General features: G+C 42.3%; 1 protein-coding gene across 1 annotated transcript in view; it reads left to right on the top strand.

Annotated features, from left to right (window-relative positions):
- Positions 1–27,068, top strand: part of NUP133 (nucleoporin 133) — a 212,839-nt gene that overhangs the window by 123,093 nt on the left and 62,678 nt on the right. Inside the window, exons 11-19 of the mRNA XM_077289140.1 lie at positions 786–943; positions 11,783–11,874; positions 14,366–14,529; positions 16,012–16,106; positions 17,391–17,615; positions 20,755–20,877; positions 21,108–21,204; positions 21,288–21,530; positions 24,698–24,831. Of these exons, the coding sequence (XP_077145255.1) occupies positions 786–943; positions 11,783–11,874; positions 14,366–14,529; positions 16,012–16,106; positions 17,391–17,615; positions 20,755–20,877; positions 21,108–21,204; positions 21,288–21,530; positions 24,698–24,831 (1,331 nt within the window). The remainder of the gene's footprint in view (positions 1–785; positions 944–11,782; positions 11,875–14,365; positions 14,530–16,011; positions 16,107–17,390; positions 17,616–20,754; positions 20,878–21,107; positions 21,205–21,287; positions 21,531–24,697; positions 24,832–27,068) is intronic.

Genomic DNA, 27,068 nt, shown 5'->3' with positions numbered 1-27,068 from the left:
TGAGAATACCTCTTTAAAGAGTTTGGTCACTTTCTCTTGTTCATGCAGCTTTTCTCACAAACTGATCAGCTATTCTAGCCATAAAATGGCTGCTGGTGGAGGGACATGTTAACAGTCCTGTCTTTCAGCCTCCTCCAAAAGCAGCTTTCCCTTGAGAGGTGTTTAACAATTGGAGGAGGCTGATGGTCCGGTCTGGTCACTTGCTAATCCACTAGCAGCCATTTTCTGGACTAAAGTAGTGGTAAGTTTGTAAGAAATACTTGACTAGTGAGAGCAAGTGGCTTACCTCTTTAAGGGATAAAAAGCTATCCAAAGCTTCAATAATACTCTTCAAAATCTGCTTCAAAAACTCTTGGAAAGCTATGCAAATTCATTTCTGCAGGAAATACACTTTGATGTTTATTTGAAAAGAAATTGTTAGCTTTCTTTTCTGAAAATGTTTGAAACCACACTGGTGAAAAAAATAAAGTGCACGTTGCAAGTGATCCTGAAATAAGCATGCTGGAGATTTGATATTTGCTCTTTTAAAGAGCCCATTTACTTGTCTTGGACTGTAAATTGCTCACTACAAATATACAATGTGTGAACCACACCACAAATTTGGTAGTGAAACTTCGCCTAATTACCATTTTTAGGGGACTTGTATAGGGAATGCCATGTGACTTATTGTCTAGCTAACCTGTCAGGATGTTCAGAGATGCTGCTTGTCTCTAGACTGGTTGGTATGCTGTTACCACTATTTATATTTTGTTCAATATATTTCAATATATTTTTATTCTTTACAGGAGATGACATTATTGGAGCTGGGTCCTGTGCAGATCTGACAGTTTTTTTTACAAGAAATTGTGGCCTTCTATCAGTTGTTCCTCGTGAGACGGTCTCCCTCTTGCCAGCAGATGTTGAAGATTCTCTGTCCTGTTCATCAACTGGAGCTCATAATATGGTATATTTTCTTATGTTTTATTCTCATTTCTGGATTACAGTCACCTCATACACATATTAACCCCTTTCTGACATTTGACGTAATTTTCCATCCATGTGAGTTGGGCCAATTTGTCCATGGACGGAATATTATGTCATCGCGATCGCCCGGGCACACGGGGGTGCGCGGACGATTGCCACCAGGTGTCAGCTGATTCTGACAGCTGACACCCCGCACTAGGTGCCAGGAGCGGTCACAGACCACTCCCGTCACTTTAACTCCCAAAATGCTGCGAACGAACACTATCACATCATTCCGGAAAATTTCAAGTTGCCATTTTTCGAGACCAGAGTTTTCATTTTTCGTGGTCTGGGGCTGGGTGAGAGCTTATTTTTTGCGTGCCAAGCTGACGTGTTTATTGATACCATTTTGGTGTAGATAAGATCTTTTGATTACCCGTTATTGCATTTTGATGCAATGTTGCGGCGACCAAAAAAACATAATTCTGGCATTTTGATTTTTTTTTTCTCATTACGCCATTTACCGATCGGATTACTTTTTATATATTGATAGGGTGTTTCTGAACTTGGTAATACCAAATATGTGTATTTTTATTATTATTATTAGTAGTAGTATTGTTTTATTTTGAATGGGGGGGTGATTCAACTGATAGGTTCCATTTAAAAGGTCAATTTTCTCCTATTTATCGCTTGTGAAAATTAGGGGCTAAGCCAACATTATTGTGGAAAAAACATTAATTTTTCATTTCCACTGCCAACTTTTGTAAATTTCTAAAGCGCTTTCTGGTGGGTTTCTGCTATTTTGGCACCTTGGAAGTTTTGGAAACGTGACTTGATTTCCCCAACCTTTTCCAGCCTAAACTCCACTCCAAATGTCTAATAGTGCTTCTGCCCTTCCCTTGCCATATGCTCAACCAATACTGTTTCGCCACATATGGGGTAACACCTTATTCAAGAGAAATTGAGCAACAAATTGTGCAGCCTTTTTTTTTGTCACATCCCACTGTTAAAAATTTTGAGTTCATGATGTTTACCACACTCCTAGATTAATTCCTTTATGGATGTAATTTGCAAAATGGGGTGTCTTTTACAAGTTTCTGCTATTTTGACACCTTAGGGGCTTTGCAGTATAATATTGTTCCCACAGTGTATTCTAGACCAGTTGGCAATCCAAAAGTGTGTGTGTGGGTATCAAGCCATGCCCACTCCACATGGTTCCGCCCACTCAGGAGACAGTATCACATAGCATAGGATAGAATTAGATACACAGCTCAGCAGACAGTAACACAGGATAGGATTAGATACACAGCGCAGCAGTCAATATTACACAGGATAGGATTAGATACACTGCTCAAGCAGACAGTATCACACAGGATAAGATTACACACACGGCTCAGCAGACAGTATCACATAGGATATGATTAGATACACAACTCAGCAGACAGTATTACATAGGAAAGGATTAGATGCACAACTCAACAGACAGTATTACATAGGATAGGATTAGATACACAGCCCACATAAAATCTTTCTAAAACCTGGAGCACCTATTCTGCTGTCGAGAAATTTAGATCCACCAAAGCTGTGTAGTGGAACATGACTCTTGATTAAGAACCTGTTTACACATATAATTGAAGCAACCATTTTGACAGGATATGCCAAAGGAGAGGATATCTTCATTCCAAGAATTCCACTCATTCCATCTGATTTGCCTTTTGATTTTAAATGCCTTCAATTTCCAGTTCGACTGGCATTTGCAATGTCCATTAACAAGGTTCAGGAACAGTCCTTGAAAGTAGTAAAAATGTTGTTTATCAAAAGGCTCTTGAATGAATTGAATTATTTGGAAGTAAAATACTATCAATACTTGGGTAATAATTTAGTTAATTTTTGTTGCAAATCTGTAGTGTTGAATATATGTCTCCTATAAAAAAAAAAAAAATTTCTCCATTTTATAAATTACATTTTTGTCCTATTTAAAATGGTGCTTTTAGCCAAAATAAAATTTTCTATTTTGTAATCTATGTCGTCATATGTAGGGTGTTCTTTGATGTGGACTCAGCAGCTGAGCCTTAGATCTATACTGGCAGATGATGATTGTGTTGTTCAGCCTTCAGCAGCTTTGGGTGAAGCAGAACTGTCCCCTTTCATTGAAAATAAGCTCTGGAGGTACTGTAGATACTAAGGGAGATCTGGGTCTGGCCCATAGATCTTCACATTCTTCTTACTACATTGTTCAAAAAAATAAAGGGAACACAAACAACAGAATATAACTCCAAGTAAGTCAAACTTCTGTGAAATCAAACTGTCCACTTAGGAAGCAACACTGCCAATCAATTTCACATGCTGTTGTGCAAATGGAATAGATAACAGATGGAAATTATTGGCAATTATCAAGACACACTCAATAAAGGAGTGGTTCTGCAGGTGGGGACCACAGACCACATCTCAGTAATAATGCTTTCTGGCTGATGTTTTGGTCACTTTTGAATGTTGATTGTGCTTTCACACTTGTGGGAGCATGAGACAGACTCTACAACCCACACAAGTGGCTCAGGTAGTGCAGCTCATCCGGGATGGCACATCAATGCGAGCTGTGGCAAGGTTTGCTGTGTCTATCAGCGTAGTGTCCAGAGGCTGGAGGCGCTACCAGGAGACATGGAGGGGGCCGTAGGAGGGCAACAACCCAGCAGCAGGACCCCTACCTCAGCCTTTGTTAAAGGAGGAACGGTAGGAGCCCTGCAAAATGACCTTCCGCAGGCCACAAATGTGCTTGTGTCTGCACAGTTAGAAACCGACTCCATGAGGGTGGTCTGAGTGCCCGACGTCCACAGATGACGGTTGTGCTCACAGCTCAACACCGTGCAGGACGCTTGGCATTTGCCACAGAACACCATGATTGGTAAATTTGCCACTGGTGCCCTGTGCTCTTCACAGATGAAAGCAGGTTCACACTGAGCACATGTGACAGACATGACAGTCTGGAGACGGCGTGAGAGCGATCTGCTGCCTGCTACATCCTTCAGCATGACCGGTTTGGCAGTGGGTCAGTAATGGTGTGGGGTGGCATTTCTTGCACAGCCCTCCATGTGCTGGCCAGAGGTAGCCTGTCTTCCATTAGGTACCGAGATGAGATCCTCAGACCCCTTGTGAGACCATATGCTGGTGTGGTTGGCCCTGGGTTCCTCCTAATACAGGACAATGCCAGACCGCATATGGCTGGAGTGTGTCAGCAGTTCCTGCAAGATGAAGGCATTGAAGCTATGGCCCGCCCGTTCCCCAAACCTGAATTCGATTGAACACATTTGGGACATCATGTCTCGTACCATCCACCAACGTCACATTGCACCACAGACTGTCCAGGAGTTGGCGGATTCTTTAGTCCATGTGGCTGGAGTGTGTCAGCAGTTCCTGCAAGATGAAGGCATTGAAGCTATGGACTGGCCTGCCCATTCCCCAGACCTGAATCCGATTGAACACATCTGGGACATCATGTCTCGCACCATCCACCAACGTCACGTTGCACCACAGACTTTCCAGGTGTTGGCGGATGCAGTCCAGGTCTGGGAGGAGATCTCAGGAGACAATCCACCGCCTCATCAGGAGCATGCCCAGGTGTTGTAGGGAGTTCATACAGGCACGCTTAGGCCACACACACTACTCAGCATCATTTCCTTGTCTTGAGGCATTTCCACTGAAGTTGGATCAGCCTGTAACTTCATTTTACACTTTGATTTTGAGCATCATTCCAACTCCAGACCTCCGTGGGATATTAGTTGTGATTTACAATGATAATTTTTAGGTTTTATTGTTCTGAACACATTCCACTATGTAATGAATAAAGATTTAAAACTGGAATATTTCATTCAGTCATATCTAGGATGTGGGATTTTAGTGTTCCCTTTATTTTTTTTGAGCAGTGTATGTAAAGGAGCTGTTGATTTCTTGTGAATAAAACATTAGATTGCAGATATCAAGGTACTATTTTATTCAGGCTTCTATGACCTATATGCCAATGTAAACAGCTTAAGAGGGACTATCATACCGACCGATTCCCTTTAAAGAAATATTAACAAAATCAACATTTATAGCATATTTACAGGATATTCCCTAAATGTTTTATATGTGTGGCACACCCATCCTACTTGGTGAGGAGGCTGCCATACAAATGAATTCATTTTCCCAGGTAATTTGGGGGTTACCCAACCTCTGATACTCGCACTGATCAGAAATTCAAACCTCTAATGTATTTGCACATCATAATTAGATTTCTCTGAGGTTATGTTTTATCTTTTTATTTTTTCCTTAATATTTGCCACATATGCAAGGAAAATCTAATATGTGGCCAAAGTATACCAACTTGAATAGATCCTGTGGGCCACCTTTGTACAAAAATCATCCGCTATGTAAATGTATTTTTCAGGTACCAACCGTGAAAAAAAGTTGTTTTTTTTTTTAATCTATGCCTGGCCTGTGGTTGTCCAAAGGACACATTCACATTCTTTAGGCCCATAAGAGACTTGCTTCTGCTGTAAATAACAAATGCTATTTTATTTTTCCAGGACGTCCCCCTGACAGCACCTTGGAGGATGTCCTCCTCCTCCTTGCAGGGACAGGAAGAACACACGAGAGGTTAAAAGGTCCCACTCCGCCCCCTTTCCTTCAGTGGTTTTCCTGTCCCTGCATGGAGGGACACACGAGAGAGAGCGACGGCTTACCGGAGGGCTCAGGGGGATCGTGCGGCTGGTCCACTATCCTTCCCCCTGTCAAGTGGCTCAGGACCGAAACTCCCGGGTGGGAAGTCCCTCTGCCCCAGAGACCAGTGAGCGGACGGGCTCCTGGGTAGAGCCGCTCCTACCGGCTCTTGGCTCAGGCGCCATGTCGGCAGGAGAAGAGACGCCTGGAACCATGTGTTCCATACAGGAACACGGAGGGTCGGCAGAAGCGGCAAAATGCCACTTCCGGTGACTTCAGCTTCTGGATCTGGCCTGCGTTTCAAGATATGGAATGCGGAAGTAATTGAAGGAATAACAGAGCGTCCCTTCCGGTGACATCAACGGTGGGATCCGGATGTAGTTGGTGAAATGAGCGGGCGGCAATATTGATAAAGTTAGCACTCGAACTTGCGGGTGTCCGCGTGTGGAAACAGGACTGTGTCAAGAGTTCACAGTCGCTGATATTGCGCAAGGTGTGCGTCTTGGAGCAGTGTTTCTAAATGCCTGAAACGAAGGAGGATAACGGAAGACAGGAGTGCGGACGCAGGGGTAAGTGCGCATAGCACAGATGCACCTGGACACACACTTAGACACTAAGCCTAGTCCTGTTTATCCCTATTCTTGTGTCATTTGGGATAAGGATATCCCACAGACACCCCTCCCAACGGCTAAAAAGCCAGGCAAGGCCTCGGCGAAGTGTAACCGTTGCTCCATATGCCATGTAAAACTTCCAGATGCCTACAAAAAAGCACTCTGCAACTCCTGTATTTCCAAGGTTGTAAGGGAAGAACAACCAACCCTCTTGTCTGAGATGAGGAGTTTAATCAGGGAGGAAGTGCAAGCCTCCTTGGCTATCACATCACACCAGTCCAGGCCCGAGCCGTAAGAGACCCATATGGGATCCAGAGCAAAGAGATCTTGATATATCCTCACATGAGGAATCAGACTTTAAGGGCTCAGGCCAAGAAGAGGGTGAACTTCAACTAGAAGATAGGACCAGGGAAGAAAGTATCTCTTCCCAGTGGAAGATATGGAAGACCTAGTACAGGCGGCGAGAAATACTATGGAGATGAAGGAGGTGCCGCGTCCACAGGCCAGGCAGGATCTAATGTTCGGAGGTCTTACATCTCAGATAGACGGTGTTCCCTGTAAGCAAACATATCCGGCTCATGATAATGCAGGAATGGAAGGAAGCAGAGCGTAGACTAGTGATGTCCCGGGAGTTTAAGGGCCGCCTACCATTTGACCCAGATGATATCAAGACGCGGGAAGAAATCCCTAAAGTCGACGTACCTGTGGCCAAAGTTACAAAAAAAGACATTCATTCCTTTTGAGGGCTCGTCAAGCCTCAGAGATGCCATGGACTGCAAGGCGGATATTCTCCTACGCCGAGCTTGGGAAGCATCAGCAGCCCTGATACGGACTAATATAGCGGCCACTTCTGTAGCCAGATCCATGTTCTTGTGGATGGGGCAATTAGAAGAACATTAATTAATAAGACCCCGCGGGCCGAAATAATATCTTCTCTTCCCATTATAAGATCTACCACGGCCTTCCTGGCTGATACTTCGGCCGAATCAGTGAGATTTGCTGCCAGGAATAGTTCCTTGTCTAATGCAACCCTTAGAGCTATTTGGCTTAAATCCTGGTCGGGAGATAACGCCTCTAAAAATATAAAAATAAATTATGTGCCATTCCCTTCTCAGGATCTAGGGTGTTTGGACAGGCGTTCAATGACATCATAGAGTTTGCATATGATAGTAAAATAGGGTTTCCTGAGGATAAACCCAAAAAATTTCAGCCTTTTCGGAAAAAGCCGCCCCCTCGCAAACAACCTGATTATAGAGAGCAATGGAGATCCAACAGAGGGGACCTATAGAAGTTCCTATGCTCATAGCAGAAGGGGAAAAAAATTCCCTTTTTGGATCAAGCTCTAGATCTAGAAGACAATGACGCCATAGGTATAGGGAGCAGACTCAGTCTTTTTGTGAACAACTGGAGACAGACCACAAAAAAACGAATATGTCTTACATATAATATCAGACAGCTACAGAATAGAACTTATATCTGCCCCGCCCCAAAGGTGTCACATCGACCACCGTTGCAGCTGATTCTTCAATGTTTGCGGACCTTCTGGAGCTTGTCAGCTCCAAAGTTGTAGTTCGGGTCCCCTCATCAAAGATGGGCAGAGGTCACTACTCATCCTTATTCTCAATCCCAAAACCGTCAGGGGAAACAAGCACAATCATAAACCTAAAACCATTAAACGTATGGGTCAGATACAAAAGGTTTAGGATGGAATCTATAAGGTCAACCATCCACCTCATAGACAAAAATTCTGTAATGTGCACTCTCGACCTGAAGAGTGCTTATTATCCGGTTCCAATCCATCCAACCTCTCAGCAACTTCTGAGGTTCTCGGTAAGTCTACCGGACCAAACCTGCCACCTCCAGTTTCAATGCCTCCCGTTCGGTTTGGCCTTGGCTCCCTGAATATTTACAAAATTGGTCGCAGAGGTGGTTGCCTACCAAGAAGCCAGGGAGTTACAATAATACCTAATTTGGTCGATTTTCTCCTGGTGGCCCGATCAGCAGAAACCTTACTCCTACACAGAGATCGAACCATTGCGGTGATGGAACACCTGGGCTGGGTGATAAATCGGAAGAAGTCACATCTAAAACCCGAATCTCAGAAGGTATTTCTTGGAGTGCTCCTGGACTCTACTTGCAGACAATCCTTTCTACCAAGAGAAAAGCAGGAGTCAATAAGAAAGATGATCACAGAGTTTGTGAAGCATCGAGTTACCATAAGATCAGCCATGAAGATCCTAGGAATAATGACAGTATGAATCACCTGTGTCAGGTGGGCCCAGGCCCACTCAAGACTATTACAGAGACAAGTTCTCTCATTATGGGATTTCTGCCAGATGTCTCTAGACAGACCAATGCGACTATCAACAGGAGTAAGAAGATCATTACAGTGGTGGACCCAACCCAGCAACCTAAGGACAGGTGTCTCATGGATTCCAGTCAGTGGGGATGGGGAGCGCACCTAGAAGGGAATTTCTTTCAGGGCAGGTGGCCCGAAGATATCAGCCACAAGTCATCAAATTGCAGGGAACTTTATGCAGTTTGGGAGACCTTAAGAAGAAACCATTCACGGTTAAAGAACAAACGTGAAGATTTTAATGGACAACGTGACAGCAGTGTCATTCCTGAGGCACCAGGGAGGTCCCAGACACAGAGCACTACAAGATCTAGTGCAAAAGATATTTGTCTGGGCAGAGAATACAATCCTTTCAATCACAGCAGTTCACTTGGAAGGGTCTCAAAATATCCTGGCCGACTGCCTGAGCAGGAGAAAAGTCTGTCCGACAGAGTGGGAACTAAACCAAGAAATTTTCCGAATATTGTGCCACCGTTGGGGAACTCCCAGAATAGATTTGTTTGCCACAAGAAAAAATTCGAAGGTGCCCAGATTCTATTCTCTCAATCCTTCAGACATGCCAAAAGCAGTCGACGCCTTAAGCCAGACATGGGACGAACCACTCTCCTACGCCTTTTCTCGTTGGCACTCATTCCGGTGGTACTCAGGAAAATCCAGGAAGACCAGGCAACAGTTCTGTTGATTGTATCGTTCTGCCCGAAGAGAAGCTGGTTCCCGTTGCTGGGGTCCATGGCTGCAGAGAACCCAATCAAACTTCCTCTGTGGAAGAACATCATCTATCAGGGTCCTGTCTTACACCAAAACCCGGGAAGGTTACACCTTTCAGCATGGTTCCTGAAAGGGACATTTTGAAGGCTCGGGGTTTATCAGATGAAGTCATTTCAACCATTCAAGCTAGCAGGAAACCGGTAACTTCGGCGTTCTACTACAAGATTTGGAAAAAATTCTGTATGGAGGGTGGCAGGTCTGCCATAGTAGCAGAGATCCTGGATGTCCGCAGAGTTCTGGATTTTCTCCAGTCAGGGTTCAACATGGGTCTTAGGCCTAGTACCCTTGAGGTACAGATTTCGGCCCTCAGCACTTTCTTGGATTACCCTTTAGCCTCTCACCCGTGGGTAATTAAATTTGTCAAGGCCATCCAGAGGTTGCGTCTCACTATTAGGCAGTTAGCTCCCCCCTGGGACTCAAACTTGGTCCTCAGGGCACTTTTTGTAACGAACCTTATGCTCTGGATGAAAACATGCCTATCTCAGTCCGTACATGGAAAACAGCTTTCCTAGTGGCCATTACGACAGCTAAAAGAGTGGGGGAGATTCAGGCTCTATCTGTTAGGGATCCGTATTTACAGATTCGCGAGGACCACATAATTTTAAAACTAGACCCATCTTTTATCCCCAAGATAGCATCAGTGCAAAATCGGAACCAAGAAATAATTTTACCCTCTTTTTGCGAAAATGCCGCAAATGCAAAGGAAATAAATATATCTTGGTACTGAGGACTCTCAATTCTAAATATTTTTCAAATGCAAAGGAGCAGTCTTTACACTCCCTGGATGTTACACGAGCAGTAATTTATTATCTAGAGGCCACTAGTACCTGGAGAAAGGACCCTAACCTATTTATCCTATTTGGGGGTAAAAATAGGGGCAAAAAAGCTTCCAAAACTTCTATAGCTAGATGGATCGCAACTTTAATTGCTAAAGCTTATTCATCAGAAGGGGTAGACTGCCCAGTAGGGATAAAAGCTCATTCTACTAGGGCTATTTCAGCATCATGGGCTGAACGAGCAGGAGCATCCTTAGAACAGATATGCAAGGCCGCGACCTGGGCCAGGGTAAATACATTCTGTAAACATTATAAGCTTGACGTGTTTGCAGGTCAGCAGACGTCATTTGGGAGAATAGTTCTCCAAGCAGTAATCCCACCCTAAGGGAGTTTTCTTTGGTATTCTCCAGGGTGCTGTCAGGGGGACATCCTGGAAAATGGGTATTAGACCTACCGGTAATTCAGTTTCCAGGAGTCCATCCTGACAGCACCGTTACTTCCCCCCCCTATGTATACTATTTCATATGCTGTAATAGGATTTGGTTAATAAAGAATTTAAATTGCATGTATCCATGGTGTGGTACTTGTCAAAACACTGAAAGAAAGGGGGCGGAGTGGGACCTTTTTAACCTCTCGTGTGTTTTTTCTGTCCCTGCAAGGAGGAGGAGGAGGAGGACGTCCTCCAGGGTGCTGTCAAGATGGACTCCTGGAAACCGAATTACTGGCAGGTCTAAGACCCATTATTTCTTAAGGTACCGTCACATTAAGAGACGCTGCAGCGATCTAGACAACGATGCTGATCGCTGCAGCGTCGCTGTTTGGTCGCTGGAGAGCTGTCACACAGACAGCTCTCCAGCGACCAACGATCCAGAAGTCTCCGGGTAACCAGGGTAAACATCGGGTTACTAAGCGCAGGGCCGCGCTTAGTAACCCAATGTTTACCCTGGTTACCATTGTAAAAGTAAAAAAAAACCACTACATACTTACCGTACATTCCTGTCGCGTCCCTCACCTTCAGCTTCCCTGCACTGTGTAAGCGCTGGCCGGAAAGCAGAGCGGTGACGTCACCGCTGTGCTCTGCTTTACGGCCGGCCGGCGCTGACACTGGGGGACGCAGGGAAGCGGACGCCGGGGGACGCGACAGGAATGTAAGTATGTAGTGTGTTTTTTTTTTTTGTTTTTTTTTTACTTAACAATGGCAACCAGGGTAAACATCGGGTTACTAAGCGCGGCCCTGTGCTTAGTAACCCGATGTTTACCCTGGTTACCAGTGAAGACATCACTGGATCGGTGTCACACACACCGATCCAGCGATGTCAGTGGGTGATCCAGCGACGAAATAAGGTGCTGGCCTTCTAGCTCCGACCAACGATGTCACAGCAGGATCCTGATCGCTGCTGCGTGTCAAACACAACGATATCGCTATCCAGGACGCTGCAACGTCACGGATCGTTATCGTTAAGTTGTTCAGTGTGAAGGTACCTTTAGTTATAAGCAATGCAGGGGAGAGTTAACCTAACAATATGTGGTTTGTCTTTAGTGTTTCAAGGTTTGTTTGTACATAATGTATGCTATGTACTTCCACTTACTCTTTGACATCTGTTTACTTGTTTTTGTTTTTCTTGTTAATGAAGGCTACCTCGACAGAGCCATCTAAAAGAGGAGAGAGAATACCTCATGATGATAAGACCAAACTGTTAAAGGCAGCATTTTTACAGTTTTGTAGGTAAGTAATATACATGTATAAAAGCATTTAAAGAGATTGTCACCCCAAAATGCTAATTAAACCACTTATAAAAGGTACTTTGGAGATTTTTTTCCCCAATAAAAATCATACCGGTTCTATAGATTATAGTGGTTTAGTTGCCAGAAATACACAATTTATTTAATATGCACATGAAGGGGGCTTCGGTGCACCTTTTTGTGGCCATGGTCTCTGTCCACTGTTCTGCCTCCATATTTTTAAAACTGAGCACTTTGTCATAACTTTGACAGCACTCAAGCATTGCTTCCACTCAACCGGCAACTCTGCATGGACTGCAAGAGCTCAGTTATACTCAGATACAGTCATCTCTGGCTCCTGTGTGCAGGTCAGTGTGGAGCGGAGCCTGCAGTCCACAATAACGGTATGTTGACATGGCTGGGCTCCTGCATTGTCCAGGTGGAGGTGCAGAGCCACTGCCTGAAATTAATAATTCAAGATAACACAAGTTACTCAATATGTAAATTGAGGAGGTGAGACTGTGCGCAGAGACTTGTCCACGCCAAGGGTGTCATTTGCATATGAAAAATAGTTTTTTGGGGGGATCCATATCACTTCATTATATTACAGATACAGCGGCATGATAAAGTTTTTCTTTTTGTATGTTAGAAAAAAATATATATAATTTTTATGTTTTACGTTTTAAAAATTGCAAAACGTAAAAAAGTCAGATGCACAAGTTTTTGGAGATTTGTGTGCTCAGATAACTTTGACCAAGGTTGCAGATCTTAATTAGCCTGTTGGCTATGGCTTGTTCACGATCATTGTTAGAAAAGGCCAGTTGATGGGAATTTCCCAGCTTTATAAAAACCCAGCCTCCTCTAACCTTCTGCCACAAAACAGCAGCCATGGGTTCTGCTAAGCAGCTGCCTAGAACTCTCAAAATGATGAAGGCTCACAATGCAAGAGAGAAAACGATAAGAAGATGGCAATGTGGTTTCAAGTTGCCCTTTCCTCAAGTTTGAAATGTAATTAAGTGGTAATTAACAGGAACTCTTAGGCTTTCTAGAGAGGCAAATCAGAAACCCCACTAGACTGTAAAAGACCATCAGAAAGATTTCACAGACTCTGGAGTTGCGATGCATTGTTCTACTGTTCAGAGACGCCTTCAGAAATAAGACTTTAATGAAAGGCATCAGAAGAAAACCTCTTCTGCGTCCTCACCATAAAATTCTGCATCAGAAGTATGCAAAAGAACATCTAAACAAGCCTGATGCATTTTGGAAACAAGTCCTGTGGACTGATGAGGTTAAAATAGAACTCTTTGGCCACAATGATCAAAGGTATGTGTAGAGTAAAAAAGACACAACATTTCTGGAAAAGAACATCTCGCCAACCGTTAAGCATGAGGATCGATAAATCGTGCTTTGGGGTTATGTTGCAGCCAATGGCATGGGGAACAATTCACAGGTAAAGGGAAGAATGGGTTCAATTAAATTTCAACAAATTCTTGATGCAAACATAACATCATCTGTAAAATAAAAAAACCTGACGTTTAAAAGAGGATGGCTTCTACAAATGGATAATTATCCTAAACGCATCAAAATCCACAATGGACTACCTCAAAAAGGCGTGAGCTGAAGGCACGAGCTGCTGCATCCCCATGCTATACAGCCTGCAAATAAAGAAAGTCCCATAGTGGGACACAGTTAAAAAAGTTAGTTAAAACATTTTTTTTTAAAATTTTAAAAATTATTTTAAAAAATCAAAATATATTGTACCCTTAAATAAATATTTTTTCTATAACATAGTTTGTGTAAAAGCGCCACAACACAAAAAAACTATATAAATTAAGGTATCCCTGTAATCGTTCTGACCCATAGAATTAAATTTCCGTATCAATTTTGCCACACGTGGAATGACATAAACCCCCCTCTCCCCGAACAATTCCTGAATGGCTTGTTTTTGTTCATTCTGCCTTCCAAAAATCAGAATAGAAAGCGATCAAAAAATGTCATGTGTCTGAAAATGGTACCAATAAATACGTCAACTAGTTGCAACTAACAAACCCTCATATGACTCTGTGGGACAAAATATGGAAAAATTAGATCTCTCAAAATATGGTGATGCAAAAGCTAGTCTTTGCAATAAAAAGCAATTGTTAGATGTAGACTCTGGGGTAATTGGACTTTCCTATAACCACAACAATGGCATGTCGTGGCCCACTTACTGGTTTATTTCTATCTTGGACTCGACTGTGGCTCTGCATGCCTTTTATTACTTCTGATCCTCTGTGCCATGTAATGTAAATTAATTGTTGCTGAGGGTGGTTTTGCATTGTGCACATTTAGTAGCCAGGGGAATTTTCACACGTGGACAAATGAAACATTACAAAAATTCTAAACCCTATCACATACTTGGCAGATTGTTGAATGCCAATCAACACTTTATACGCACAGGAAAGTATACGAGACATCTTTGGCAGGAAGTGTGTTAAAATGTTTTTGGTTTGCAGAAAGGATCTATTTGAAGCACAGTGCATGGTGGACAACTTGTTCTCTTCCCAAACCGATTTGGAAGCTGATAATGAACTAGACCAAGCTGCGACCCAGATAAGTGTGGACTTGGTGGATGACTACCCAGCTTCTGACCCTAGATGGGCTGAATCTGTACCGGATGGTAAGAGAAGCAACTATCGTTTTGAATATAAAGTAATATATGAAAGCTAAATGTAGATAATACATAGCCAAACATCAACAAAATTTATTGAAATCCTTCCACCTGTATGTGTCCTGGGAGATTTTTGCGTAAAACAAATGCCTTTTCAAAATATTTTATGGAGGTTTTCTGCCCTAAACACATTGATGAATCGTGGCCTGTTTGTTACTATAGAAATGAGCAGCACGGTAGCGCAGTGGTTAGAACTGTTGGTTTGTAGCACTGCGAGGAGTTTGTATGTTCTCCCTGTGTTTGCGTGGGTTTCCTCTAGGTTCTCCAGTTTAATCCCAAACTAGAAAGGGAATTTAGATTCTGAGCCCCAGTAGGGACACTGATGATGTCTGTAAAGTGCTGGGGAACATGATGTAACTAATATAAGTAAAATACATAAAATTAATAGAAACGCACAAGAAGCTGTAGAGCACAATGATACATAGGACATTTGTAAGATTTTCCTAAATCTTAAAGCCTTAGAACAATAAAAAAATTTCAAGAGTGACTGTATGCTTAAAGAGTTTTTCCTGTCTCCAAGATCTTATCCCAATATTTAGTAGGTGTAGTAGTAGTAATAATAATAATTAGTAAATTCCTCCAATTAGAAATGTAGTATAGTTTTTCCGATTTGCTATGTCTTTCCTTATGTGCAGTTATTGCAGAACCTTAGGTATCCATGGTTACGACCACTGGCATTGTGTCAGTTAGCTAGTTGCTAGTGATCGTAACCATCGATATCTAAGGTCCTGCAGTGCCTGCACATGAGGAAAGAAACATAGCAAATCAGGAAAACTATACTAGATTTCTAATTGGAGGTATTTGATATTATTATTACACCTACTACATATTTGGATAGGATCTTGGAGATGGGAATACCCCCTTTTAAAGGGTGTCGCTTTTGAGAAACTTCGCTCTTCATCAGTCCCCTTTTTTTGTTTTGCTCTAGACCTGAACTCTTGTTCAGTGGGACTTCCAGTTGATGGACTTTCAGGCTATGTGCACACGTAGAATGGTCCACTGTGGATTTTTCTGCAGCGGATTTGATAAATCTGCAGGGCAAAAAATGCTGTGTTTTTGCTGCAGATTTATCGTGGATTTACCGCGGTTTTTCTGCGAATTTCACTGCGGTTTTCCAACTGCGGTTTTCTATTGGAGAAGGTGTAAAACCGCTGTGGAATCCGCAGAAAGAAGTGACATGCTGCGGAATGTAAACCGCTGCGTTTCCGCGCAGTTTTTTCCGCAGCATGTGCACAGCGCTTTTTGTTTCCCATAGGTTTATATTGTAATGTAAACTCATGGGAAACTGCTGCGGACCCGCAGCGTTTTCCGCATTGTGTGCACATACCCTCATTCTTGTAAATGCTTGTGATGCAGATGGGGTGATTCACGTGTGGGGGAAGTGTTACCCTTTTTAGTTTTAATGTTCATCTATTTTTATATTTTACATAGAGGCCACTGGCTTGAGTAATACATCCCTCATTCTTTTGCATCAGCTGGAGGATAAAATGAAAGCACACTCGTTTTTCTTAGATTTTCTTCATCAGGTTTGTATTTTACCACAAGCATTTATTTACAGTCTGTTTGCAAAACCAACACAATGGTTATATACAGATATCATACTTCCTATGGGAGAGGGGCTGCTCCCTAAATAAGGAGCCTACAGAGATTTGGAGCACCAAGCCCCAACGAAGAATAGAAGTGACATAATACTCATAATCTAAAAAGGTATATATTTTATTAAGTCATTATTTGAAAATAGGTGATGATCAAAAACAGATAAGTATATGATGAGGACACAGAGAACATAACCATCATATTATGTGATGGCTCTTTGCACTTTTTTTTTTTTTTTTAACATGCTAATGTAATATGCTATTATTATAGCATATTACATTAGCATGTTAAAAAAAAAAAAAAAGTGCAAAGAGCCATCACATAATACTCCACAAGAAAGACTGACACACTGGACTACAGCTCCCAACCCAGAGGAGGGATACAGAACGTGTATGGACAGTAATATAATGCAACCATAAGGTAGTCTTTCAGTAAAGAGACAGGGTCATCACATATCAGTCCCACTCTGCAGTCAAAAATGTGCTGGTTATGTGAATAAATGTAAGAAGGAAGCTCAATTCATAGCTCAACGTGTTAAAGTGCAGTATGGTGCTTACCTATGTGGCAAAATATCAGGTATACTTTTGTGATGTCGCCCCGATGCACGTTTTGCGTATTTGGCTCCTTCTGGGGAATGTTTGGGTTGTGTGTAATGAGGTCAGCTAAATACCCCCTCTCCAGGTGTATACAATAAACTGCCGCACTGTGATGGGAGACGGGTCCCCGAGCTGCAGAATTGTCACTTCCGGCCATCACGGTGACCGTACGGGTCAATGGAAAAGATTCCTGTGAAGTCATAGAATTGCATTGAATCAAATGGATGCCTTTAGAGATGCGAGTGGAGTGAGGAGCTGACACACATGCACACATTTTTTTCTAAAGGGGATCAAGTGTGGACAATCCTCCACATATCAATATGCCTAGGAACCAGGTACAACAATGCAAAAAAAGAATGGAAAGCAGAATGTCTCCATGTTATACTTTAACATTCTATTTTCCATTCCTTTTTTGTATTGATGTACCTGGTTCCTAGGGATATCTATATTTGGAAGATTGCCCACACTTGATCCCTTTTCAGAAATGTCTTCCGCAGCGTGCGCATGCGTGTTGGATCCACACTCAGCAGTAATCATTTTTATGCGTGATGCTGAATTTAAAAGACCAGAGAGCTACATCTGAATGTCTTTTATGTGGTTTATATTTTTTACACTCAGGTTGCACTCTTTGATCGTTTAAGCACTTGTCAAGTAAGAGGATCAACTATGGCAAGTCGTCTTTTGCTTTGTGAGCATGCAGAGAAATTATCTGCTGCCATAGTTCTGAAGAACCACCACACTAAGCTGCCGGCACTGGTTAACTCTGTTATACAGCTTGCACTAAACAAGAGGATGTGCTCAGTCCCCTACAATCTTACTCCTGCTGACGTGTACTTCAGAGAGGTATGCTAACTGCAGTCCGAAAGGCATTGTAAAAATAATTGTCGTTTCAGATATTGTTTCACTAGATTCTTCCCACTCCATGGAGACAAACTACTCCCACTAAAAAGTTAATTGAATTGCTATGAATTTGACCCATGTGCGTATTTTGGTTTATGTTGGGGGAATGTTCTTTTATCTATTTTTTTGTATTTTTTATTTTTTTTTAATTAAGCCCTCAGTGCGCTGAACCTTCAATCCCTTCCGATGACAGGCTGAGTATAGTGAAGGAGAAAGGAGTGCGATGGATCCCTGGAGCTTCCTCTGACAAGCTTGTCCAGGCATGAAGTATAAAAAAAAAAAAGCTGAATTTATTGCAACGTGTTTCAAAGTAGATCCTACGCCAATAGATGCCTGAGAAAGGCGGTAGGTTCTACTAAGAAACGCAGTGCAATGCATTGGAATTTTTTTTTATACTTCCAGCATGGGTTAACCTTTGTAAGCAGCAGCGCCCAGAAGCCATTGCTTTCCCTTTCACTTGTGTCTCTTCTCCATTTGTGTCCTCACTCCTTACATGATGCCCACGGTGTTAAGAAGGCAATCCCCGTGTATTTTCTATCCCTATGGTGGCATGCCACTGCCTGATGGTAAAATTGATACCTACCTTCCTACCTAATCAGACCTATTGCTTTTTGCTGAACAATTTATACAAGAACATGAATAGACCATGGCTTCCCACATTTGTAATCCTGTTGCTTCTGATATTGGAAGAAACTGATCTCACAATATGGGAGTGACGTTTAAAGTTACAGACCATCAACTGGATTAGTGAAAAGGGTAGAGAAAACTGCACATCCCGATTCCTTGTATGAAAACATCCAAATTTTGAAATCAAAATGGAGTAAAAAGTTGTGTGTTTATACAAGGAATTGGGATGTGCAGTTTTCTCTACCCTTTTCATTGCTAAATAAATTGTGGAAGATTTTAAGCAGGTTTCACCAATCCAGTACGTAGCACTTGTCACCTTCTGTCAGAGAGAATAGGCTAGACAAGTGCCACCATTCGATGACCGAGTCCATCACAGACCTACAGGCTACAATACGGCACCACTTAACAAAATGTTCGCCTTCCAATAGCACTTAGATGATATAAAAAATACAAAGTTGGACCCAGTGTAAAATGTAAAGAAAACAAGAATGCAAGAGTTTTGCAATATTTTACAACCATGTAATAATGAAAAATAGCTGCAGGGTCAATTTTCATCTAAGTAACAAGACTAGGTATAAAAAAATAGCATGTTAGAGGCAGAGTCTCGGAAGCAAAGTTGGTCAGAGTTCACCAGTCTGATCATCTGTGTCTAAAAATTGTGGAAAAATGTTAGAAAACTGTTCCTCAACATAAAAGTGCAAATGTTTTGAATATCCCACTTTCTACAGTACTTAATAAAAGACTCAGAGAAGCCCGTGTACTCATGGGGCAACGCTGATGGTCAGTATTGGATGTATGGGCCCTCAGGCAGCACTTCATTTAAAGTGCAAGTCTATCACTTCCTCAGTTCAGACGAGGCCTGCCTTGGCACATGGAGAGGTTAGACATTAATGATGGAAACCATCACTATTTAGGTCCACCTCAATATGGTTGGATGGCTTTTGCTCTTTTTGATCAAAAATGTTAAATACCGTATTTTTTGGAGTATTAAAATGCACCGGACTGTAAGATACACCCCAAATTTTCAGAAGAAAAATAGGGAAAAAATTAATGTGTCAAATGAGGGTCCGTCTTACAGTCCGAATTATTCAGCTTACCTGGGGGGGGAGGGGGGGAGGGTGTGATCGATACCCCTGGTGGAGCGGGGTCACAGGAGGTGTTCGGTGGTCTGGCGACGATCTGACTCATCCCAGGCTGGTGCGGCAGGTTCGGTGGTGGGAGGGCTCCGCCATTTTGTGAAAGCCCCCACACATCCATCCCAGGCTGATGCGTGGCAATTTCACAGATGCTCAATGGTGCGGGGGCTCCGCTGACATTTTGTGAAAGCCCAGAGCCCCCCACACTTCCATTGCTGTAATGCGATGGTCTCCAGGAAAATGGCTGCCGGAGGCGGTGCATGTGTAGATCGAGATCTCAGGAGACGAGATCTTGGTACCGAGATCTCGTCTCCTGAGATCTCATTCTGCGCATCCTGGTATGTACATCCGGACTGTAAGACACCCCCCCCCCCCCCCCCCCCATTTTCTTCCCAAAGTTTTGTGGAAAAAAGTGTCTTATAGCCTGAAAATACGGTAAGTACCTTACATTCTTAACTTTTATAGCATTAGTGGAGTTCATGTATTCCTTAATCAAAGTGCGCTGACGTATAATGTATGTAGATTCCCTTTATATATCACCAGATGTTTTCCACCTAACCTGAGAGCAGCATAATGTAGAGACACAGACCCTGATTCCAGCAATGTATCACTTACTTTGTGTGCTTTCTATAGTTTTGATAAAATCACTGTTTTATCAGTAGAATATTCACTAGGGGAATAGTAAACCAGCTGCCATCTAGTCCTCCATTTTCTTGAGCTCTGTATTTCCCCGCCCACCAATACCGTTTGGCATATTTCTGCCTATGCACAGTGTACACAGAAAGCTGCCAATCAGAAAGCTGCCAATCAGAGGTTTGAGTGGGGTTATACAGAGCTCAGTGTTCATAGAACTGGTAGATATGCAGCAGAATAAACAAATATTATCAGAACTGTAGCAAGCTGCCCCAGTATGTGATGTATTGCTAGAATTGTATTCTCTGCCCCTCCATAATTCTGCTCTCGGGTGTGGTAGAAAAAACTTTGGGGCAGCTTTTCCAGTCCTATCAGTGATGAGGTTGTCCTGTGTAGTTCTCAATATTCATGAGTTTTGGCAATCCTCTACTCCCCAAACATGCAGACAGCTTTGGCCGTTTTCTTCATACCCTGCACATGGGCAGCTGTAACCAATGGTTGCTGCAGATTACAAAGTTTTGACTGATTTTCAATGTACTTTGGTCTCTTGTCTTTCCTTGTTAAGGTTGATTATTTTGATGGTGTTTTTTCAAAAAAATGTTCTCATTGATACAAGACTTGTTGAAAAAAAAAAAAAATTGTATAGAAAACCAGAAAAGAAAAGAGAATGTTTTTTTTCAATTTAGGTATCGCAGATGGATATAATTTTTGAATGCCTGATTGACAAAGAGGAGACAGAGCTGCAGACTACAATCATGGATTCTGTTGAATGGGCTAATATAGTTGTTGATGTGAACGTGATATTGAAGGTAATGGATGGATTATTACTGGTTCAGTTAAATAGCAGATCTTCTGCTATTGTTTGTTGGCCAAGTATTCAAGTGAACTATAATCTGGAAGATTTTACTTTGTCTATTCTGTAATATATATGTTGCGATGGCTTCTGAACCCCTGAAAATCTGTCTCTATATAAAGAAAATAAAATCTTTACCATTATTTATTTCAGAGAATTCTTTAACCTTCTATCTCTACTTTATAGGATATGCTGCATGCAGCATGTCAGTACAGACAAAACAAAGCTTCTCTTTACAGAAGTGAACGCACGGATAAAGAACCAGAATATGTACCCTGGACTGGTATGTGACATTTATTATGGGCCTTATTTCTGCTTCCCGTGGATTTATTGATCTGATGGTACAGTACACCTTTATCTCTGCAGCTTCTAGTGCTATCCGTACTGTGATAACAAGTCAGCATGGCATCATTCTGAAGAAAGTCTATCCTCAAGCTGATTCCCGACTACGTAGTGACCTAATAGAGCAGCTTGTGGCACTGCTAAATTATTTCCTTGATGATTATGTCACGCAGTTGAAATCTGTGGACCGACCAACTGATCAAGAAAGATATAGCATTTTGGAAACTGAATATGCGCAAAAAAGATCCGACCTCCTGGCTCCATTGTGTAAGTGAAAAATGTAATATTCAATGCTGTTTTGTACAATTGTGGCCAAAAGATGTTTTCCTGTAACATATTTTTTGGCACCTTTCCAGACTGTTTCTTACTAGTATGCATAAGGTAGTAAGCAGTTACTGTTTGGAAGCTTCCTGAAGAATGGTCACTTTAATTAAAAAAAAACAAAAAACCTTTTTTCGGCTTTGTAAACCTGGAGTTGATAGTTTCTCAAAAGATTAAGGGAATGTGCAGACATGGCGGATTTGCCTGTGGATCCGCAGTAGATTGGACGCTGCGGATTTGCAGCAGTTTTGCATCCGGTTTACAGTACCATGTAAACCTATGGAAAACAAAATCCGCAGTGCCCATGTCAATTCTTTGTGCGGATTCCGCAGCGTTTTACACCTGCTCCTCAATAGGAATCTGCAGGTGTTAAAACGCACAAAAAATGCTGGAAATCCGTGGGTAATCCGCAGGGCGTTTTACCTGCTGATTTTTCAAAAACTGAGCACAGAAATCCGCAACGTGGGCACATAGCCTGAACATATACAGTGGGGCAAAAAAAGTATTTAGTCAGTCAGCAATAGTGCAAGTTCCACCACTTAAAAAGATGAGAGGCGTCTGTAATTTACATCATAGGTAGACCTCAACTATGGGAGACAAACTGAGACAAAAAAATACTGAAAATCACATTGTCTGTTTTTTTATCATTTTATTTGCATATTATGGTGGAAAATAAGTATTTGGTCAGAAACAAAATTTCATCTCAATACTTTGTAATATATCCTTTGTTGGCAATGACAGAGGTCAAACGTTTTCTGTAAGTCTTCACAAGGTTGCCACACACTGTTGTTGGTATGTTGGCCCATTCCTCCATGCAGATCTCCTCTAGAGCAGTGATGTTTTTGGCTTTTCGCTTGGCAACACGGACTTTCAACTCCCTCCAAAGGTTTTCTATAGGGTTGAGATCTGGAGACTGGCTAGGCCACTCCAGGACCTTGAAATGCTTCTTACGAAGCCACTCCTTCGTTGCCCTGGCGATGTGCTTTGGATCATTGTCATGTTGAAAGACCCAGCCACGTTTCATCTTCAATGCCCTTGCTGATGGAAGGAGGTTTGCACTCAAAATCTCACGATACATGGCCCCATTCATTCTTTCATGTACCCGGATCAGTCGTCCTGGCCCCTTTGCAGAGAAACAGCCCCAAAGCATGATGTTTCCACCACCATGCTTTACAGTAGGTATGGTGTTTGATGGATGCAACTCAGTATTCTTTTTCCTCCAAACACGACAAGTTGTGTTTCTACCAAACAGTTCCAGTTTGGTTTCATCAGACCATAGGACATTCTCCCAAAACTCCTCTGGATCATCCAAATGCTCTCTAGCAAACTTCAGACGGGCCCGGACATGTACTGGCTTAAGCAGTGGGACACGTCTGGCACTGCAGGATCTGAGTCCATGGTGGCGTAGTGTGTTACTTATGGTAGGCCTTGTTACATTGGTCCCAGCTCTCTGCAGTTCATTCACTAGGTCCCCCCGCGTGGTTCTGGGATTTTTGCTCACCGTTCTTGTGATCATTCTGACCCCACGGGGTGGGATTTTGCGTGGAGCCCCAGATCGAGGGAGATTATCAGTGGTCTTGAATGTCTTCCATTTTCTAATTATTGCTCCCACTGTTGATTTCTTCACTCCAAGCTGGTTGGCTATTGCAGATTCAGTCTTCCCAGCCTGGTGCAGGGCTACAATTTTGTTTCTGGTGTCCTTTGACAGCTCTTTGGTCTTCACCATAGTGGAGTTTGGAGTCAGACTGTTTGAGGGTGTGCACAGGTGTCTTTTTATACTGATAACAAGTTTAAACAGGTGCCATTACTACAGGTAATGAGTGGAGGAAAGAGGAGACTCTTAAAGAAGAAGTTACAGGTCTGTGAGAGCCAGAAATCTTGATTGTTTGTTTCTGACCAAATACTTATTTTCCACCATAATATGCAAATTTAATGATAAAAAAACAGACAATGTGATTTTCTGGATTTTTTTTTCTCAGTTTGTCTCCCATAGTTGAGGTCTACCTATGATGTAAATTACAGACGCCTCTCATCTTTTTAAGTGGTGGAACTTGCACTATTGCTGACTGACTAAATACTTTTTTGCCCCACTGTATTCACAAGAAGCAGTTTTTGCATTGCAAATGTTCATTCCTTTTAACACTTTTTTTTCAGGTTGATTACAGAAAGCACATGCTTGAAAAAGACGACATGTGCACATACCCATAGTCTGATGTTTCTATCGTTACTGAAGTAAATTATAAGCTTTTAATACGTTTTTAATATTTTATTGACATACATCAAGTTTATGTAAGACTTAAAATTTAAATTGTTGACTCTCATTTTTCAAGACTTCTGCCATTCACGTTGGCAAGCACTGCCATGTCTTTCAAACCGCACATCCAAGCTCCCCGCCACCTCCTGTCGCCTCCAGCTCTAAAATGTTTCCAGAATCCATCCCTTCCTCAACCCTTAATTTATTAAAATGCTTGTGCATGCCCTCATCATCTGCCACCTCAAGTACTGCCACATCCTCCTCTGTGGCCTACCTGCTAACACTCTGGCACCTCTCCAGTCAATCCTTAACTCTGCTGCCTGACTAGTTCCTCCTCCACTTCTCCCCTTTGCAAATCCCTTCACTGGCTCCCAATTCCCCATCATATCCAGTTCAAACTACTAACACTGACCTACAAAGTCATCCATAACCTGTCTCCTTCGTAAATCTCTAAACTAATAAATATAGCTGATTGTGCTAACACCTAAAAAATCCAAGATGCACAGGCAGAAGTGGGCTTTAAATAAATTGAATGTTTTATCCCAATGCCAGACTGTCATCTATATTTGCATGCTCATGTGAACACTGGCCATGACCTTTAGGCCCAGCAGGGAAGTACTACTACTAACAAGCGAGTGACCACTAGCAAACGAGTGAGTGACCACTGACAAACGAGTGAAATGTTTTTGTTCTTTTTTCTGTAATGCCAGCATTTGCCTGAAGCTTCTTCAACTACATAAGCTCAGTGGGCACGTTGGCATCTAAAAATTGCCTAAAAGTCTCTAATACGTCCATCTAAATGGTCTAATGCAGCCTGATACCAAATAACTTGCATTGTGTATTTACTTCTGTTTTGCAGTGAAGCTGGGTCAGTATCAGTGGGCATCGAGTCTTGCTGAGAAATTTTGTGACTTTGATATCTTGGTGCAAATATGTGAACTCACTGACAATCAGAACAGACTTCAGCGATACATGACTCAGTTTGCAGATCAGGTTTGTGTGTTATCATTGACCCCTTTCCTCCGCAGCAAATTTTTGTTTAATTTGCAATTTTCTCTCCCATTATTCAAAGAGAGAGAACTTAATTTTTCTGTCAAGGTAGCTGTATGTAAGCTTGTTTTTTGCAGAACGAGTTGTAGTTTTAATTTCATTCATTTTACCATACAGTGTAGTGGAAAACTATTCCAAGTGGGATGAAATGGTAAAGAAAAAAAATTGTTCTGCTATGGTTATTGGATGTGGGGGAGGGGGTTATTTTTACGGTATTCTTTTTGTGGTAAAAATTTCATGGTAACATTGTTCTTCAGGTCGGTATGATTACAGCGATACAAAACTTGCATGGATTTTTTTAATTTAACGTATATACTCGAGTATAAGCCGAGACCCCTAATTTTGCCACAAAAAAGACTGGGAAAACTTTGACTCGAGTATAAGCCTAGGGTGGAAAATGCAGAAGCTACCGGTAAATGTCAAAAATAAAAATAGGTACTAACAAAATTAATTGAGACATCAGTAGGTTGTGTTTTTGAATATCCATATTGAATCACGAGCCCGATATAATGCTCCATACAGTTCATGATGGGCCCCATAAGATGCTCCATACAAAATACGCCCCTTATAATGCTTCATAAAGTTTATGATGGGCCCCATAAGATGCTCCATATTAAAATTAAAATATGCCCCATATAATGCTGCACAAATGTTGATTATGACCCCATAAAATGCTCCATACAGACATTTGCCCCATATAATGCTGCACAAATGCTGATTATGACCCCATAAGATGCTCCATAGCGATATTTGCCCCGTATAATGCTGCACAAATGCTGATTATGGCCCCATAAGATGCTCCATAGAGATATTATGCCCCATATGCTGTTGCTGCGATAATAAAAAAAAAAAAAGACATACTCTCCTCTCGTCGCTCAGGCCCCCGCCACTTGCTATAGTCACCTTTCCCTGTTCCACCGCCGGGCGCCGCAGTGTCTTCCCCGTCCTCCGCACTGACGCTCAGGCAGAGGGCGCGCACTAACATGTCATCGCGCCCTCTGACCTGAGCGTCACAGGCAGATGACGCGGAAGACTGCGCCCGGTGGTGGAACGAGGACAGGTGAATATCTCTGTGGTCCCCCTCCCCATTATACTCACCTGCTCCCGGCGCGGTCTCTGGCAGCTTCTCTGATGGACTCTCCGGGTGCGGCACCTTTTCCAGCTTTGAGCGGTCACATGATACCGCTCATTACAGTGTTGAATATGCGGCTCCACCCCTATGGCAGTGGAGTCGCGTCCATGTTCATTACTGTAATGAGCGGTACCATGTGACCGCTCAAAGCTGGAAGAGATGCCGGCACCTGGAGACCATCGGAAATGCAGGGACCGCACCAGGAGCAGTTGAGTGTGTCACAACCGCCGCTCCCCCTCCCCTCCGACCCCCCAGGGACAGTGACTCAAGTAGAAGCCAAGAGGGGCACTTTCTGCCTAAATAAAATGGGCTGAAAATCTCGGCTTATACTCGAGTATATACGGTAAGTAGTAAATAAAAAAATAATCTGATGCTTTGATTTAAAAAAAAAAAAACAAATCTTTCTGAGACCTGTAACCTTTTTTATTTTGCTGTTGATTTAGGTGTTTGAGGTCTTATTTTTTGCGTGGATAGCTGACAGTTTTATGATACCAATTTGGAATACAAACAATGTTTTCAACCCTTTTTATTTTTTAATGTGATGACCAAGAAATCTCAATTCCAATGGTTTGATTTTTTTTATTTTTTTTTATAGTTGCAGCTTTTACAGTCTGAATTAATTTTTATTTTTATAGACTTTACGGACGCAGCAATACAAATTTAATTTTTTTTTTTTTCTGAACTTTTTTTATTACTGTTTTAGCCCTTTTAGGGCACTTGAAACTGCAAATGACTGCTTAAGCTATATGCTGCAATACCACAGTATGGCTGAGCTTTACAGGTGGACCAAGATTGCAGTGACAAGGGCCTTTTTCAGGCCATGGTAACCCATCGGGGCTGATGGGAGCTGGTGTAGGCAAGCACTAGCAAACACTCCATTTAAACGTCTCCATATTAACAGCGTGATTTAAATGGTTAACAGCAGTTCAGCTCGGAGGGTTGTTGTTAGACACAGATGACGTCTATTTAATCCAGCCGTCATTTACCTTGTGTGTAGAGAGTTCAGCTCCTGAGCTCTGTCCATACCCCAGCAATGGCGTACCTATAA

Source organism: Ranitomeya variabilis, chromosome 2, assembly GCF_051348905.1.
Source record: "Ranitomeya variabilis isolate aRanVar5 chromosome 2, aRanVar5.hap1, whole genome shotgun sequence".
Taxonomy (NCBI): Eukaryota; Metazoa; Chordata; class Amphibia; order Anura; family Dendrobatidae; genus Ranitomeya; species Ranitomeya variabilis.
The sequence above is the reverse complement of the archived record's forward strand: the minus strand, read 5'-3'. Positions and strand labels throughout refer to the sequence as shown.